General features: G+C 38.3%; 1 protein-coding gene across 3 annotated transcripts in view; it reads left to right on the forward strand.

The window, feature by feature from the left end:
- The window catches only part of ZNF143 (zinc finger protein 143), a 65,891-nt gene that overhangs the window by 36,916 nt on the left and 10,903 nt on the right, over positions 1-18,072 (forward strand). For all 3 annotated transcript variants that reach the window (XM_006872997.1, XM_006872998.1, XM_006872996.1), the window contains 4 exons: positions 5,329-5,508; positions 9,184-9,411; positions 12,209-12,357; positions 17,002-17,163. In XM_006872997.1, coding sequence (XP_006873059.1) covers positions 5,329-5,508; positions 9,184-9,411; positions 12,209-12,357; positions 17,002-17,163 — 719 coding nt within the window. The remainder of the gene's footprint in view (positions 1-5,328; positions 5,509-9,183; positions 9,412-12,208; positions 12,358-17,001; positions 17,164-18,072) is intronic.

Here is an 18,072-nt window from a genome sequence, read left to right on the forward strand (position 1 = left end):
TTGTATATATGGTCACTGTGAGTCAGAATCAGAATTGTGATTCCATAGTTATCACTAAGCAAACCACATGTTCATATATCTGTTTTTAAGTCATAAATACTTTCACTGGTATAGTGTTGGATTAGGAAGCATGGTAGCTCCATGTGATAAGCACTGGACTGAAAATCACAAGGCCAGTGGTTCCAGCCCACCAGTTTCTCCTCAGTAGAAATATGAGGCTTTCTGCTCCCAGCAAAATGTTTAAACCCAGAAACCCTATAAAAGATCACTATAAATTGGAATCAACATGGCAGCACTTAACAAAAAAAGTAATTTTGTATTGAGAGGATTCTGGCAAGATGGCAGAGTAGGCAGATACACAACACAGACCCTCTACAACAAGGATATGAGAGACAAAACTAAACACAGATGAAAATTCTGACCCCCTGAACTTTAGAAGAAATGTTAGAGATGTGGGAAGAGTTCTTGCTGGGAAGAGAGACTGAGCAGGGCAGCCAGAGAGGGAAACTGACTGCCGAATGGCTGGCCAGGTATAGCTCCACCATTGAGCAGCTTTGGCAGTGGAGAGAGGCCTGGCAAAACAGAGTCACGTGGGTGACACGCTCCCTTGGTAACCAGAAGTATGGCCAGATCCTACCCTCATCAACCCCCAGGCTAGACCCTGCTCTTAGAAGTTCAGAGCCCTATGCTTGGGAGCTGCGCCAGTGTGAGATGGGGGCTTGCTACACTGCTTTGGTGTGCCACTTTGGTGCCTGGATCCAGGTGGGCTTGGCTCCAGAGAAATCTGCAGAGAAATTGTACGTAATTTAACCAGTCACACATTTAACTAGTCATGTTGGCCCCAGCTTCCATGTGGTCACTGAAACCAGCTTTATCAAGAGTCTCCATGAACTGTTTCCTGATTGAGTGTCTTGAATATACATAACACCTAGGCCTGGAGAAACTCTGTTTAGGGCCAGGAATTCTACTGTCACATCCTTTCACAGCCACCTTGTGACATCCTTCAATTGTAGGAGACCACCAGAGATTTCTTCTTTCCAGGTTCAGCAGTTGCACTGTTTGTTTTTACAATTACGACAACCCCACAATGCCCTGGAGACAACAGTTTTAGCTCACACAAAGAAATGAGAGAATGGCTCAAACAAATGATCAAGATGAAGAGTCAGAAAACAATTCTGAGGAAGAAAAGGTAATAGAACCAACTGAAAAAGAATTCAAAAGAACGCTAATTAGTTACCTTCAAAAGGATTGGTAGAAAGATAGAAGAAAGCAAGAGAACACAACAAGAACTTTAGAAGAATTCAGCAAAATACGACAAGAACAAACAGACAAAGTAAATGCAAATTTTGAAACAATCCAAAACCTGCCATTAGAAATTCAGAAGATTAATACTAAGCTCTCAGAAATGGACAATACATTAAAAGGGAAAAGGAGTAGATGTGAAGCAATGGAAGTCTGAATTAATGAGCTTAAAGATAAATCACTCAGTACTAGTATGCCAGAAGAACAGTCAGAAAAAAAGAATAAAAACCTCCGAAGAAAATCTTAAAAGAGTTATGTGGGGCACCACAAAGAGGAACAACTTATGGGTGATCGGAATTCCAGAACAGAAAGAGACAAGCATAGAGAAAATTGTTCAAGAGTTGTTGCAAGAAAACTTCCCTAACATCATGAAAGCTGAGAAGATAAGGATACAAGAAACTGAACAAAACCCAAACAGAGTAGATCCCAAAAGAAAATCACCAAGACACCATAATCTAACTTTCTAAAATCAAAGACAAGGAAAGAATCCTGAGAGCAGCTTGGACAAAAATGAAAAGTTACCTACAAAGGAGAAACCAGTAAGACTAAGCTCTGATTTCTTAGCAGAAACCATGGAGGCAATAAAGCAATGGAATAACATATACAAAATTCTGAAAGAAAAAGGTTTTCTATCAAATACAATGATGAAAATAGGACACTTCTTGGTAAACAGGAAATTAAAAGGAATTTGTAATGACCAGACCAACTTTACACAAATGGATAAAGAGTGTTCTTTTGACTGAGAACCAACAAGAGCACACAACAATCTGAGATTACCACACATGACAATAACACCCAGAACTTAATGCAGATATAGAAGGATTTAACGTAAAATAAACCTACAAGACTGAAAATAGTGAATCAGAGATAACATTGTATAATGAAGCCAACTACAAAGCAAAAAGAGGGAATAGTGTAGATACAGAACTTCCAAATGGCGTAGAAGTCAAGTAGATTCAAGATAAAACAAATTGTTTTTAGCAGGAAAAAATTAATAACCTCAAAGAAAAGTAGTACACCTGCACATCAAAATAAAGAGGAAAATCAGAAAAATCTAGTAAACATTAAAATAAAAATGACAAGAAAACCCACAAACAAAATGAACTCAGCATAGAAAATTATGTGGAACAAAGAAACCAGCAGCACCACAAAAAAATACACAAGCAAAAAAATGACAATAATCAATACCTATTAGATAACCATACTGAATACAAGTGGATTGAATGTTCTAGTAAAGAGACATAAACAATAGAATCAATAAGAAAACAGGATCCTTCAATATGCTGACTACAAGAGACAGATCAAAAAGATAGAGACAGCCTAAATGCACATCAACAGAAAAATGGCTAAACAAACTTATGTACACACAATGGAATACTACTAAGCATTGAAGAAAGTGATGAATGTGAAACACCTCACAACATGGTTGAACCTGGAGGGCATTTTGCTGAATGAAATTAGTCAATCACAAAAGGACAAACATTGTATGAAACCAGTGTTGCAAAAAGTTTTTGTTCTATTTTTAAAAAAACAGGTTTTCTCGATAATCTATGATGGTTATAGTTGTAGGGCAGGGAAAATTATTCATGGGCTAAAGGCTAGACACATATTAACATGGGTGACAACAAGAGGGAGATTAGCAGAGAAAAGATGACGGTAGCGAGAGACACAGGGAGGAAAGCAATAGTGAATAGACTAACTGTTTTAAACTGTTAGTGCATATAGAGGGGATTGCAATTATGTAATGAAGCAAATTATATGATTTTCTTTTTAATGTAAAACTGATGATCTGCTCTGTAAACTTTCACTCAATTCACAATAAAAAGTTAAAAAAAAATTATAACCAAATCCAGTGGACTAATGGAACATGTAAACATCAATCTCCACAACTCAGAAACCAGAAGAACTAGATGATGCCAGGCTACCACTATCAGCTCTTATTAAAGGGATCACATTAGAAGGTCCTGGATAGAATGGAAGGAAACGTGGAAAAAACTAAAAACTATACAGTTGGGACAAGTTGGCGGAGGAGGCAGACACACTCAACAGATCCTTTGCAAGAAAGACATGGGAGAACAAGTAAAATTGATACAGAAGGTCCTGGAACACTGAGAGAACTGAGGTGGACTGAGTTCTGATTGGAAGAGGAAGCTGGACAGGAGCAGTGAGAGAGATGAAAAATAGGTGGGCTGTCAGCTGGCATAGATCAGCACAGCCATCTTGAGTGTTTGCAAGCAGCTGCAGATGGAGCAGCCTGCAAGCACAGGGCTGAGCTATAGGTGGAAAACAAGGTGTGTGCAGTCCTTCCTTGTTCTCTTGCCCTCCCATTAGCCAGGGTGTGGCCAGTCCTGCCATTGCCAACACAGCTGCCAGTGGCAACCCCCCCTCACCACCACCACCCACACATACAGATCTACTTGATCTGGAATTTAAAAGAATAGTATTTAGGTACCTTTAATGAATTGAGAGAATTATGAAAGCAAGGAAGAATTCAGGAAAATAATACAAGAACAAACCAACAAAATAAATGAAAAGTTGGAAACTATACAAAAGTAGCAATTACAAAGCCAAAAGATTAGTACTAAGACTTCAGAATAAGATAATACATTAAAATGGCAAAGTAGAGTTGAACCAATGAAAGGCCAAATCACTGAGCTTTAAGGCAAATCTATCAATACTCACCATCAAGAGAAACAATCAGAAAAAAATAATTTGAAAAGCCTAAGATTTTATGTGGGACACTATCAAGAGGAATAACTTATGAGTAATTGTTATTCCAGAACAGGAAGAGAGAAATAAAACCATAGAGAAAATTATCCAAGCGTTTCTAAAAGAAAACTTTCCTAACATCCTGAAGGATGAGAAGATAGCCTTTCAAGAAGTTAAAAGAAATGAACTCCAAAGAGGAGAGACCCCAAAATAAAATCACCAAGACATATTATAATCAAACTTTTCAAAACAAGGGAAAAATCCTGAGAGCTATCTTTACATTATCTGTAAAGGAGAACTAATAAGACTAAGCTCTAATTTGTCAGCAGAAGCCATGCAAGCAAGAATACAATGGGATGACATATATAAAACTGCAAGAAAAAATTGCCAGCCAAAAATCATTTTATACCCAGCAAAATTGTCTATTATGTACAATGGCCAAATTAGTGTATTTTCAGATAAACAGAAATTAATAGAATTTGCAAAAACCAGACTAATGTTACAAAAAAATACTAAAGAGGAGGTTCTTTGGACAGAGAACCAACAACAGCAGACAACATCCTGAGACTAACATACATGATAATATTGCCCAGAACTCAACCCAGATTTAGAAGTATTAGAAGTAAAATCTAGGAGACTGAAAATAGAACCAGAGACACCAGTTAAACAGGGAATAATGTGTTACAGAATGTCCAAATAAAGGGCAAATCAAATTGATTTAAAAAAAAATTTTTTTTAATAAGTTTAGCTATAAACCTAAAACCTAGACCAAGTCTTACTTCTAGCCTTAGCCCAACCACTACCCCTCACATTAACACTAATCCTAACCTTAACCCTATAACACTAAATGAACCCCTAGTCCTTGCCTAGACCTACCCCTTATGTACCACAATGTAAAAAAAAAAAACACCTCAAAATGGTATATAAAAAGACCAGGTATCCTGGTCAGAAAGGCAGTGGGAGAACCCGAGACTATGGTCCTCAACCACCCTTAAGGTCTAGAAAAGAACTCACCCTGGTGGCCTAATTTTCGTCCAAGTAGTAGATAAGTATATGGTGGTTGTGTGCCATGGAGTTGTTTCTGACTCATAGCAACCCTGTTACAGGGTTTCCTAGGCAGCTGGGCATCATCTGGAACCAACTTGATGGCACCTAATAAAAACATGTAAATTTACAAGTTTGGAGTGGAAGGTGCTGTTAATGTGGGTTAAAAAAAAAATGTGCTGAAAATAAAGAGAGTCTTGGGCATAATCCTAGGCAGAATTGAAGGATTAACATTTCGATTTTCATCTGATTTATTCCCCTTTGTGTTTTTAGGAGAAAGGCCCTTTAAATGTCCCTTTGAAGGCTGTGGTCGATCCTTTACAACATCAAATATCAGAAAAGTGCATATTAGGACACATACAGGAGAAAGACCTTATTACTGCACAGAACCAGGATGTGGGAGAGCGTTTGCCAGTGCAACTAATTATAAAAACCATGTGCGGATACATACAGGTAACAGTCTCTGATTTCTGGTGGTGTTCTCCTATCTTTCAAGGTTCTGTTTAACTCCTGCCTCTTTCTCTAACCATTTCCAGCAAATCTCTTACCTTCCTTCTTACCACTTGGCTCAGTAGAGAAGAACAGAGCAACTTAAAAAAATTCTCCTTAGTATTCATACATCATTTTTTCCCCAAATCTTTATTGAGCATCGTCTGCCAATAATGAGAAATACAGTGACAAATAAACTATTGCCAAGGGCTGTCTAGCTAGGGAAGAAATAGGTTACAAACAATTTCTGCAGAGCATTTCCAGTTTATGAAGCAGCTGCTATGGGAACAGGGAGAGGAGCAGACATCTCTACAGAATGGAAGAAGTCTCCCCTTGGAATTATTTTCAGGGACCTGCAGCCATCCCTTTTCTTTAAAAAAGAGTACATTAACAAGTACTCTTCTTTGAGCAGAAGAGAAGTTTTAAGAGGATTTAAGGAAATTTTTAGTTTTTAGAGAATCACTCAAACAATAATACAATAATATAAAAAGATTGATAGAATATTTGAGAGGCGTGAGATGAAGAAGGTTACACATGAAAGGCAATGAAGAGGTATTGACAAGGACTTGGTGACCAAGCTAGTCACTGGGAGTTCAGAAGGAGTCTAGCATGAGAGATAGGTTGATAGGTTAGATGAAATAGTAAACTGTTGTCATCAATTTGATTTCAACTCATAGTGACTTGTAGGTCACTACCCTGTAGGAAAGAGTAGAACTACCCCTATAGAATTTCCAAGGCTGTAATCTTTATGAAAGCAAATTACCACATCGTTCTTCCGTAGAGTAGTGGATGGATTCAAACTGCTGGCCTTTCAGTTAGCAAGTAAACCACTGCACCAATAAGGTTCCTTATAGACAGACATCCCCTCGAAAATCTATACCATTGAGTTGATTCCAACTCATAACAACCCTATAGGATAGAGTAGAACTGCTCCACAGTGTTTCCAACTCTGTAAATCTTGTGGAAGTAGACTGCCACATCTTTCTCTTACAGAAGAGCTGGTGGATTCAAATCACTGACCTTTCAGTTAGCAGCCTAATGCTTACCCACTATGTCACCAGGGTTCCTTCAATCGTGGATGTTGGTCTGTAGTTATGGGCTAGAAGAAATCATTGATTACCAAATAGATTACACAGTAAATGCCCTCCACCTCCACCTCCCACAACGCCAAAAAAAAAAAAAAAAAACCCACCTTAAAATGGGATATACAAAGACCAGGTACCCTGGTCAGAAAGGCAGTGGGGAAACCCGAGACTATGCTCCTAAAACCCATAGGTTAAGTCTCACTCATTATAGTAATCATTGTATTTATGATTGTCATTGTTAGCATAATATTATTAATGATAGTTCAATATATATTATGTGAAATAAGAAATTAACAGTTTCATCAAAGCTTATACTAAGCAACAGCTCTTTTCTTTTCTCATTCCTTAAAATTAAGAGAAAATTGATGATGGATACACAGGAACAACACTCAGGATGCAGATTACCTTTTAATCCAAGTCAAAACCATAGTTAGAAAGCCTTATGTGCCAACTCATTCCAGGAAGGAAATGATTTACTTTTACCATTAGAAGGTGACAGGGGTATACAAACTCAAAACCCACTGCTGTCAAGTCGATTCCCACTTACAGGATCCATTATAGGGTTTCTGAGATTGTAAATCTTTACAGGAGCAGAAAACCTCATCTTTCTCCTATGGAGTAGCTGGTGGGTTTGAACTGTCCACCTTGCAGTTAGCAGTCCTCTTGACTCTCCAACCTTGCAGTTTACACCGACCTGGTGGTCAAGTGCTTATCCACACCATGACTTCATTTTATTTATAAATTTGTATACATCACAGAAGCAGCAGTCAAGAAATCAAACGATATATTGCATTAGGCAAATCTGCTGCACAAGACCTTTTTAAAGTGTTGAAGAACAAAGATGTCGGCTTGAGGACTAAGGTGTGCCTGACCCAAGCCACAGTATTTTCAATAACCTCATATGCGTGCAAAAGCTGGACAGTGAATAAGGAAGACCGTAGAAGAATTGATGCTTTTGAGTTATGGTATTGGAGGAGAATATTGAAAGTGCCGTGAGCTGCCAAAAGAACCAATAGTTCTGTTTTGGAAGAAGTGAAGCCAGAATGCTCATTGGAGGCCAAGATGGCCACATTTCATCTCTATACTTCGGACATATTGTCAGGAGGGACCAGTTGCTGGAGAAAGATATCGTGTGGTAAGGTAGAGGGTCAGATAAAAAGAAAAAGACCCCCAACAAGATGGATTGGCCAAATGGCAGCATTGATGGACTCAAGCATGGCAATGATAAATGAGGTTGGCCCAGGATCAGGCTGTGTTTCGTTCTGCTGTGCATAAGGTCGCTATGGTTCAGTACCGACTTGATGGCACCTAACAACAACAATATAAGCTTATACCATGGTGTCACACCACAACTTCATACATTCATATATCCCACACATATTTATATATCCCACAAATACATAAGCGTTTGAAAAAGGATATTTGTGCATTAGTATTTACCTTTCATGAAAACACAAAATTAGGAACATGGTGAAACACAGTAGGCAAAATGATGAAAACTTCCTTAATGTTGAGTGCTGTCAGGTCGGTTCTAACTCACAGCAACCCTGTATAGGGTTTCCAAGGAATGGCTGGTAAGTTTAGACCACTGACCTTGCAATTCAAACTGATCTCACAGTCCAGTGTTTATCCTACAGCACCACACCAGGACTCCCTAGATACTATCAAACATCTTAAGACAATGAGTTGATGGGTCTGGGGACTCAGGGCCATAATCTCAGGGGACACCATGGTCAATTGGCATAACATAGTCCACAAAGTTCTGCATCCTGCTTGGGTGAGTAGTGTCTGTAATCTTGAAAGCTCATGAGTAGTTGTCTAAGGTGCAGTGGCTGTCTAAGGCCGTCAGTGTTCATCAGGAAGAAGAGTGATAAGAATTGAATAGGCTTTGAATCCCTTAGTTCAGTGGACTAACGGAACGTGTGAACATCTGTCTCCAGAACTCTGAGACCAGAAGAATTGACAGTACCACTTCCAACTGCCCTGAAAGGGATCACATTAGAGGGTCCCTGATAGAATGGAAGAAAATGTGGAACGAAACTCAAGATTATTTAATATAAACAACAACAACAGAAAAGAAACAACAGGATTTACTGCTCAGAGAGAGAGACTGAAGGAACCTAGGAACCTGAGACTATGGCCCTCACCCACCCAATTTCTAGCCAAGCAATAGATGGTTTATAAGGGAGACAACAACACTAGCAAGGTATACTCACCATGGAATGGTCAGTCATTGAAAATCAAGTACACAGTTGAGAAGAATGGGAAGGTAGGGACGTAAACAGGAATGATGGAGGAAGCAAGATAATTATTGTTGCGTGGAGAGGATTGTAAATATGGAGATGAAACTGTGTGATATGTTGAATTCAGAGCTAATGATCTTGTCTGTAAACCTTTACCCAATTCTCAATTAAAAGGTTTTTTTGTTAATGTATGTGGAAAAATTGAATTAAAAAGTAAGGGAATTTTCCCCACAAACTCCTCACATATGGAATGATTCTGGCTTTCACAAGTAAAAGTTATTTTGTGTTTTGTTTGTGTGTTCTTTACTTAGGGGAGAAGCCATATGTTTGCACAGTTCCTGGGTGTGACAAAAGGTTTACAGAGTATTCCAGTTTGTATAAACACCATGTCGTTCATACTCACTCCAAACCATACAATTGTAACCACTGTGGGAAGACATACAAGCAGATCTCCACACTGGCCATGCACAAGCGGACTGCCCACAATGACACAGAACCCATTGAGGAGGAGCAGGAAGCCTTCTTTGAGCCTCCCCCAGGTGAGAGCTTGTCCAGTGTGTGTCTCTCTCTCTTTGTTTGAGAATCAGCAGTTATGAGCACAGTTTAGGATTCACAGTATTTTATCAACTTATAAAGTTTTATTCTTCAACAGGTCTTTCAACTTTCAGATGCTGTTTTTGCATTTTATCTCTCTCTGCCTTTTTTTAATGTGGTACAGCCTTGGAAACCCTGTACAGGGTCACTATGAGTCGGAACCGACTCCACGGTACTTAACAACAACAACAACAATCAAATATTTGACATTTCAGAAATCATCACAAGCTCAGCTCAGTAACATTAGTTATATTTATCCTGTTCTTCTGCCGTCATCCTTACCCATTCCCAGATTATGCCATCACCCTTAATGGAAGGTCTGTGTTTTGACAGTTTTGAATTGCTCCTAAGAATCTTAGTTATGTAGTCTTTATCCTGCCAATCCTTTCAGCTGACTCTTCATTCACCTTTTCTTTCTCCCTCCTTCCCTTATTCTGTTTTCCTTTTTTCTTTTTCTCACTTTTATTCATTCACTCCAAAATACATATTTAGCACCTTTGTACCTGAGTAAAGCAGACCTTGTCTCTACCCTCGAGGAACTTACGGTAATCAGATAATCATGCAAACATAGACTTGACGTTAGTGATAAATGCTGTCAAGGAAAGCTGTGTGTGTTCTGGCAAATATAAGAAGAAAACTGACTTACACTGGGAAGTCAGAGAACGCTACCCTGAGGAAGTGATTTTTGGATAGATCCAGAGGGTGAATAAGGTTGATTAGGTAAAGAGACAGGTGTGGGGATGTGGAGGAGAGAACAAAAGTAAGAAAACTTTCCAGACACAGGAAATGACAAATGCAAAAAGTGTGAGGTTTGAAGGAGCAAATAAATGGGAGAAACTGAAAAAAACCTACCTAATGCAGTGGAACTGCCAGGAAAAGTGTGAAATGAGGCTAGAGAATAAATCGGGGCCAGCCAGGCTAGGCTATTCAGTGTTTTATAGCTGGGTTAAGTATCTTGGTCTTCATGAGAGCTGTGAAGCACTCTCGTATAAATCTGTTGATTCAGATGCTATCAGTAATGTCATAGTCAAAAACATTCATTTCAATAGAAATAAACTTTTACAAGTATTTAAGAGAATTGCATTCTTTGGTTTCAGTTAAATAACTCAGCCTCTTGAACAGAAAGTCAATAGCTAAAAGAGGTTTCAAAACAAACAGGTTGTCTTACAGCTCTGTTGAGTACTTCCTAAATGAAATTTACAATGTAAAAAAAAATCTTGTTCCACTTTTAGCAACCGATATTGAAACTTTGAAAGTCATGTAGATGAAAAGTTGGTTGGAGAAGAAAGGCATGAACAGATCGCTGCCTATTCAAAACGGTTCTCTATACAATAGTCCTAATTTGCCTTTTTGGGGATTTATCATATGATAGTAAGAAAATAGTTCCTTTGATCTTGAGTGCTATATTAATTTTTAGTCAGAAACATTGGAAATGTTTGATTGAGTACAACCTCTGGATCTTTTCAGTTAGAAAGTAGGACTTAATCAATGCCAAACAAACTTTAAGATTTTCCCTTTTTTAAGTTTGCTCAGTCTCATCCTTAAATGTTTTTTTTAATTGTCAGGAATTTTGTTGTTTTAGAAAATATACATTTTAATTTTAAAAAAAGAAAAAAGCTGAACTAAGATTTTTTTCCAGTAGGAATAACAAGAGATAGATTTGTGTTCTTTTTCTTTCACATGATCCCCTGGCATTTGTAAGCATTAGAATATTGTTAAGTTCCATCAAGTTGGTTCTGACTCATATGATCCTGTATAGGGTTTCTGAGGAGCAACTGATGGGTTTGAACCACTGAATCACCGACCTTGTGGTTCACAGTCCAGTGCTTATTCTACAGAGCCACACCAGGAGTTCTAGCCAAATGGCTATGGAAGGAAACAAACAGAAATGAAGTAATGATCATCATGGAAATTACACCATGGGGACTATAGCCATAAGGAGGGTAGGGTGCATGTAGCAGCCAGTGGTTTTGAGAAATACTCTTGAGTTAGCAGATTAAGCCCTTCATTAAAGAGAGAAAAAGCATAATTCTCCTCTTCTGGCTTCATGGGAGATAGGAAATGATGAAAGAAAGGTGGGATCAGTAACATTGGTTAATAAGTATAGCAGTAATGGACTATGAAATTGCTGTTTGCTTGCTAGTTCTTTATAAAATAAAGAAGTGGATAGAGGTTTCTGTTCTGTTGCTTGTTAAATGATTAACCTTGCCCAGATAATATGTCATTACATTGTCTTTGCACAGTGGTGTCATTGTGTACTGATGACTTGCAATTGATTGTTTTAAAGACTAAGAAGTTTAGTATCCATAGATTGTATTTACAAACCGTTCAGCTTTTGTGGTTAATGTTTTTTGAAGATTATCACTTTTAACATCTCCTTAAATGAATGCATGACCTTTCTTACATACTTATCCTTGACAGTCTTCCTGTACAGTTCCTCCCCTCCCTGGCTTCAAAACACATCACTTTAGCACATAGTCACTCACTCCAATTAAGAAAGCTAAAGAGGTCTGCCAAAACTAGAACACTTAAATTTGATGGTGGCAAAGTTTGGTTTGTTTAGATTTGATTTGTCTGGGGAAAAGAAGAGGTGAATTAGAGGTGCTGGGAACTATTTTCATGATTCAGAATTTAATACATATGCATTTTAATTTGTATAATTTTGTCTTTAATATTTAAAATACCATCTATTTTCTAAACAGTTTGGTTGATCAAATAAATGATTTCATTTGCTTTAAACAGGTCAAGGTGAAGATGTTCTTAAAGGGCCCCAGATCACATATGTTACAGGTGTCGAAGGAGAGGATGTTGTATCTGCACAAGTAGCCACAGTAACCCAATCTGGGTTAAGTCAACAAGTTACACTCATATCTCAGGATGGGACTCAGCATGTAAGTATTCAACGAAAACCAAACAAGTTAAAGATATTTCTCTGAACTGAACTTGAAAGGCAAGTTAGGTCTTAATTACAGAAAGCCTTGAACATCTGATCACAGTTTGGATTTTAGCCTGCAGATAGTGGCAGATCCCCCAAAGATTTTTCAGTAGTATGCTCAAGAGGCCACCTAAACCCACAGCCGCTGAGTCCACTCAGACTCCTAGCAACCTGTATAAGATTTCTAAGACTATAAATCTTTTTGGGAACAGACAGCCTCAATTTTCTCCCTTGGAGCAGCTGATGAATTTGAATTGCTGGCTTTGTGGTTATTTAGCACCCCAGTGCTCAGCAAGTCAGGATAGAACATACATAACTCTGTAGAAGTCAGATGATGGGGTGGGGGGAGTATTATTGGGGTAGCTCAGGTGGAGATGTTGAAGAGAATATAATGAATCCATATGAGAAACTTAGGAAGGGGATAGGATTTGGTAACTAATTAGATCCAGGTGGTATAGGGTTTCCGAGGCTTGTAAATCTTTGCAGGAGCAAAAAAACTAATCTTTCTCCAATAGAGTGGCTGGTGGACTAAAGCCACTGACCTTATGAGTCAAAGTCCAGTATTTAGCCTATGGCAATTCATAATCATAAGATATACAATTTAAAACTGTGTTTGTTTCTAGTAATGTAAGATGATAATTATATCTCTTACATTACATTACATTACATTTAATAGGTTCAAGTCAAAATCTTGAACCTATTAAATCTTGCCCATAAACCACAAGCTATCAATTGGAAACATAAACAAAACAGCCTGCACTGACAAAAGTGGCACCGAGTAGATATCAAATAGGAATCTCAGTTCATCTGCACTGACTTTTAATTTGGAGGAATAAACAAAGCAAAATTGATATGTAATCATTCTTGGCTCAACAGTTGAATTAAAAAAGCGGTCATACCTTGTGGCCTTACCTGCAAGCTACAGCCACTAGATGTTCAAAACTTTTGGAGAGGAGAAAATGCGATGAATGGATATAGTCTAGCATTCAGGAGTTCACATCAACAAGGTTACCTGAAGCAGGCAACATTTATAGAAGTCTGCAAGTGGGAAAATGACCCCAAAAACCATTGACAGCAATGTCTTCAGAGAGACTGGGAGTGTGTGCCAGCAGACTACCAATGTCAGATGATGATGATGATCAGTTCAGAAGTCATAGAAGAGTGCATGCAGACAGCTGTGCTATACTTCAGTGATGATAGCTATATGGGATCCTACTTTTGAAGGGTTTGGAAGTCAGGTGATGATGAATGAATGAACTAAAATGGCCTGTTTTAAGATGACACAATTTCTTCTGGTGACACTTGTTGATTTCAAAGACATTCATTATCAAAATTATTTTAGTTTAAGACGTAAGAAAGCAATAAAATATAAATAAGTTTTAGGCCTAGAATCGTTTCTTATTCGTTTCTAGCTCTTCATGCATTCATACTCTAGTTTCAGCATGGCATCCTATTTTCGTCAGGGACCCACCCATACTGTTCATCATTGGTTGCACTTGGTTTAGGAAAATGCCTACCTTAAATGAAGTGTCCATGGGATCAGTTTTATCCTGGTAGCATCAAATCTGTTGGAATATGGTAAGGTTTCCCAATAAAATTATCATAGTATAGCCCTTGCTATCCTTGAAGAATGAGCAGGTGTGTTGTGATGGAAAAAAATTCCTTAGGACAGTTTTCTGGACTTTTTCTCACTGATACAATTTTCACTTTTCTTAAAACTTCTTCCTAATAAGCTCTCTGATGACCCTGTGTCCTTTGAGAAAATCTATCAAGATTACTCTTTTGGAATCGGAAAAACAGTTACCATAATTTTTTTTTAAATAAATATTTTATTGTGAATTATGTGATAGTTTACATGGGAGAACATTAGTTTTACATTCATTCTATCGTAAATATCATTTCATTGCATGGTTACAATCCCCTCCATTATCATCAACCAACCAAAGGGTGTACCCTACAAGCCTGGCCCCTCCCCCGGTCGTCAACACACAATCCCTCTCTCTCTCTGGATCTCAAGTACCCAGCTGCTCCATCTTCCCATGTTATCGCCTCTGCCTCCATCTCAGGCATCACTGCCATAATCTTTTGAACTGACCCCTCTGCCTTGAATGTAACTGACCCACCAGATCCCTTGGAAGCCACTGTTTTAATTGTACCTTTCTCTCTGGATCTTACTGGTAAATCCAAGACTTGTCACTGCCTGTGATTTGTTCCATAAAATCATGTTCATTAATTCCAACCATGCTTAAAAGACTGATGGAAAGATTTGAGCTAGCTTATTTTTGTCAATGCTTTTGATACCAGATAAGCCACAAGCTTACTGACGCCAAAATGTTCCCTTAAAATTAAAAAGGACAACCGTGTGAGATCCCAATTTCAGTAGCTATCACATCAATGGTTAATTCTCTGGTGTTTGTCTACCAGTGTCTGAACTTCAGCTACAGTTTGTTCATTTTTGTAGGTTGTTTAGCCAGTTTCTTCATTCATTGAGGTTAATGGTCTTCCTTCTCATGGCTCATCTTTGAGGTCTACTTGACCTTCCTAAAACACTTAACCCATCTAAAAACTTGTTTTATGTAGAGCAGCATACCTGTAAACTTGTTGCAATATTAGCCTTAATTTCAGAAATCACTTTCCATAGCACAAAAAGTATCCTTTTTCAAAGACTCCCTAGGAGATCTGGTAGGGTAGTGGGTTACAAGTTGGGCTGCTAACCACAGGGTCAGCAGTTTGAATCTACCAGCTGCTCCTTGGAAGAAAGATGAGGCTTTCAGTTCCCATAAAGATTTATAGCCATGGAAACCCTATACAGGGTCACTATGAGTCAGAACCAACTCTATGACACATGACACCACCAACAACAATAGGACTAAGGCAAATATATTACTGAGAGAACTTGTCCATAGCCATCCACTGATTGCAGAAACATGTTTAAGCACAAGTTCAGGCATGTATGAACTGGAACCCAAATAGCAATACTTTTTACTTACACTCATAAAATCCTCAGTTTTAATTCAGCATCAACCCTAATGCTTTTTCTTGAATTAGATCATCACAGATAGCTGCCCTCTGGAGGTTGTTTGATCTGACCTCATCCCTCCCTGTGCAGGAGTTTTCCTTTACAGCAATCCTGAAACAGCCTCTGCTGAGGTACCCCAAAGAATGAGCCTGTATCATTGTTGGATCATTCTAGTATTTACCAGACATGCACACATCACTCCTCTCTGACCATATAGAATGAGTCTAATCCCTCTTCGTGTATTCTAAAACAGCTGTCTTCCCCATCTCAGTGTTATATTTTCTCTAAACTTAACCTGCCCATTTCCTTTAGGAATTAGATTTCTATCCTATCCATCTAGTCAGTCAAACCAATAAGCATTTATTGAAGCATCTACCTCATGCCAGATATTTGGTAGATATAAGTCAGTGGAGGGTATAAAGAGGGGGGCTTTTACAGTCTAGTAAGAATGATAATTTCTAAAATGAATGATAATATCTCATAACGAGAGGTATAAAATTGAGGGGTATATAAAGTACTGTGGCAGCCCAGGGGAGGGAGTAATTCTTACTAAAGGAATCTTGGAGGCCCTTAAAGAGAATGTCCATTCAGTGGGGTCTTAAAGGATGATCTTTTCTTTTTTTCTTGTGATTTGGGTGAAAGTTTACAAAGCCAAATGATTTTTCATTCAATAATTCATACACATTTTATTTTGTGACATTAATTGTAATCCCCACAATGTAACGGCACTTTTCCCATTTCTGTCTCCTGTTGTCCTTTTTTCCTAGCCCTTCCTACCTCCAGAGCTTCATTCCTGGGCAATGTTGCTGTTTTGATCTCCTGTAATAGTTAATTGTTCTAAGGGGAGCACACCGCCCTGGTGTTGTTTGCCTTATAGGCCTGTCTATTGTTTGAAAGTTGAGCTACAGGGGTGAGTTCGCAGAAGTGAAGTAGGCATGAGGTGACTAAGGGCAGTAGTTATAGAGGTTACCCTTGTTTCTGTCTGGGCCAGTATGCCTGGTTTGAAGGATTTTCATGAACCCACCTAGCAAAGAGTAGAGGGAAGGGCAAAGGCATGATGCTCTAACAGCGTATATTCTGTGTTGGCTGGTTACGGCTGGAATGTCAAATGCTGGTTTGGAAATAGTGGAAAATGACTCTGGAGAAATCGGTGGAGGCCGGATCATGGGGAAAAAAACAACAAACAAAACATTCATGAAGTCTGAACTCTAGGTAATAGGGAGTCAATGAAGATTTAAGCAGGAAATATGAGATTTGTTTGGGGGTGTGTGTGTTTAAGAAAGTTGGCATGGTAAACTATTGGTTTTGGGGGACTAGACCAGATAATGGGAGGACAGGTGGATTACTGCAGAAATTCAAATGAGAGAGAAATAAAGTTCTAAAATTATCAGTAGGAATGGACAAGAGGAGATGCATTTAAGACAGATCAATTTTTCTGAGGACCTGTAAGAGTTTACTTCATTCTAAAAGACTTATTTGCTCCCACAAAGTAAATTTATATAAGGATTAGACCCAGTCATTGATAAAGATTGCCAAATATAACAAGAAATATTGATTTGTAAAATGAATTGTATGTTGCAGGTCAATATATCTCAAGCTGACATGCAAGCTATTGGTAATACCATCACTATGGTAACACAGGATGGCACACCCATCACCGTTCCTGCTCATGATGCAGTCATCTCCTCAGCAGGAACACACTCTGTTGCTATGGTTACGGCGGAGGGTACAGAAGGGCAGCAGGTAACTGCATTTTTCCATTGTATCAGTTAATACATGCATCAGTATCAAAACTGTTACATAGATGAACAGTGTGGTACAGTGGTTAAGCACATGACCTCAGATTGAATTTGTAATCTTGCAATTTTTTTGTTACAAATCCCTTTGATCCTTGGTTTTTCCTTGTCTATAAATTTGGAGTGATAATTGCATCTCTCCCATGCAGTTGATGTAAGGAGCTCTGGTAGGGTACTGGTTATGATTATGAATCGGGCTGCTAACCTCAAGGTCGGCAGTTCGAAACTACCAGCTGTTCCTCAGGAGAAAGATGAGGCTTTCTGCTCCCGTAAAAATTTGCAGCCTTGGAAACCCTTTGCAGGGTCACTATGAATCGGAACCGACTCCACAGTACTTAACAACAACAACATGCAGTTGATGTAAGGATTGAGTAAGATAATGCACATACAATAGTTAGCTCAGCTACATACTAAGAGTTCAGTAATGAGAGCTATTCCTATCATCATGAGATGCTTAGGAAATAAATTCATTTGGCTAATTTATTTAATATCTTGAATATGTAAGACAGTCACATGGCTCAAAAATCAAAAAGTCTATCAATGTATGTAGTAGAACATCTTCCACTTCTGCTGCCACTATTTCTTTTTTTTTTATTTATTTAAGGTTTTTATTGTGGATTGAGTGAAAGTTTACAGGGCACATCATCAGTTTCACATTCAACAATTCATATAACTTGTTTCATTACATTGATTATAATCTCCCCCTGCCCCATAAACCATCTGTTAAAAGTATTTCTCTCTATCCACTTTAGCTTTTTAAAAAACACACAAACAAAAAAAACCTTTTTTTGTTACAAAACTTCTACCTTTACAAGTGTGACAGTCGCGATTAGTCATGATTAACAGTTATTCACTA

The sequence above is a fragment of the Chrysochloris asiatica genome, unplaced genomic scaffold (genome assembly GCF_000296735.1).
Source record: "Chrysochloris asiatica unplaced genomic scaffold, ChrAsi1.0 scaffold00219, whole genome shotgun sequence".
NCBI lineage: Eukaryota > Metazoa > Chordata > Mammalia > Afrosoricida > Chrysochloridae > Chrysochloris > Chrysochloris asiatica.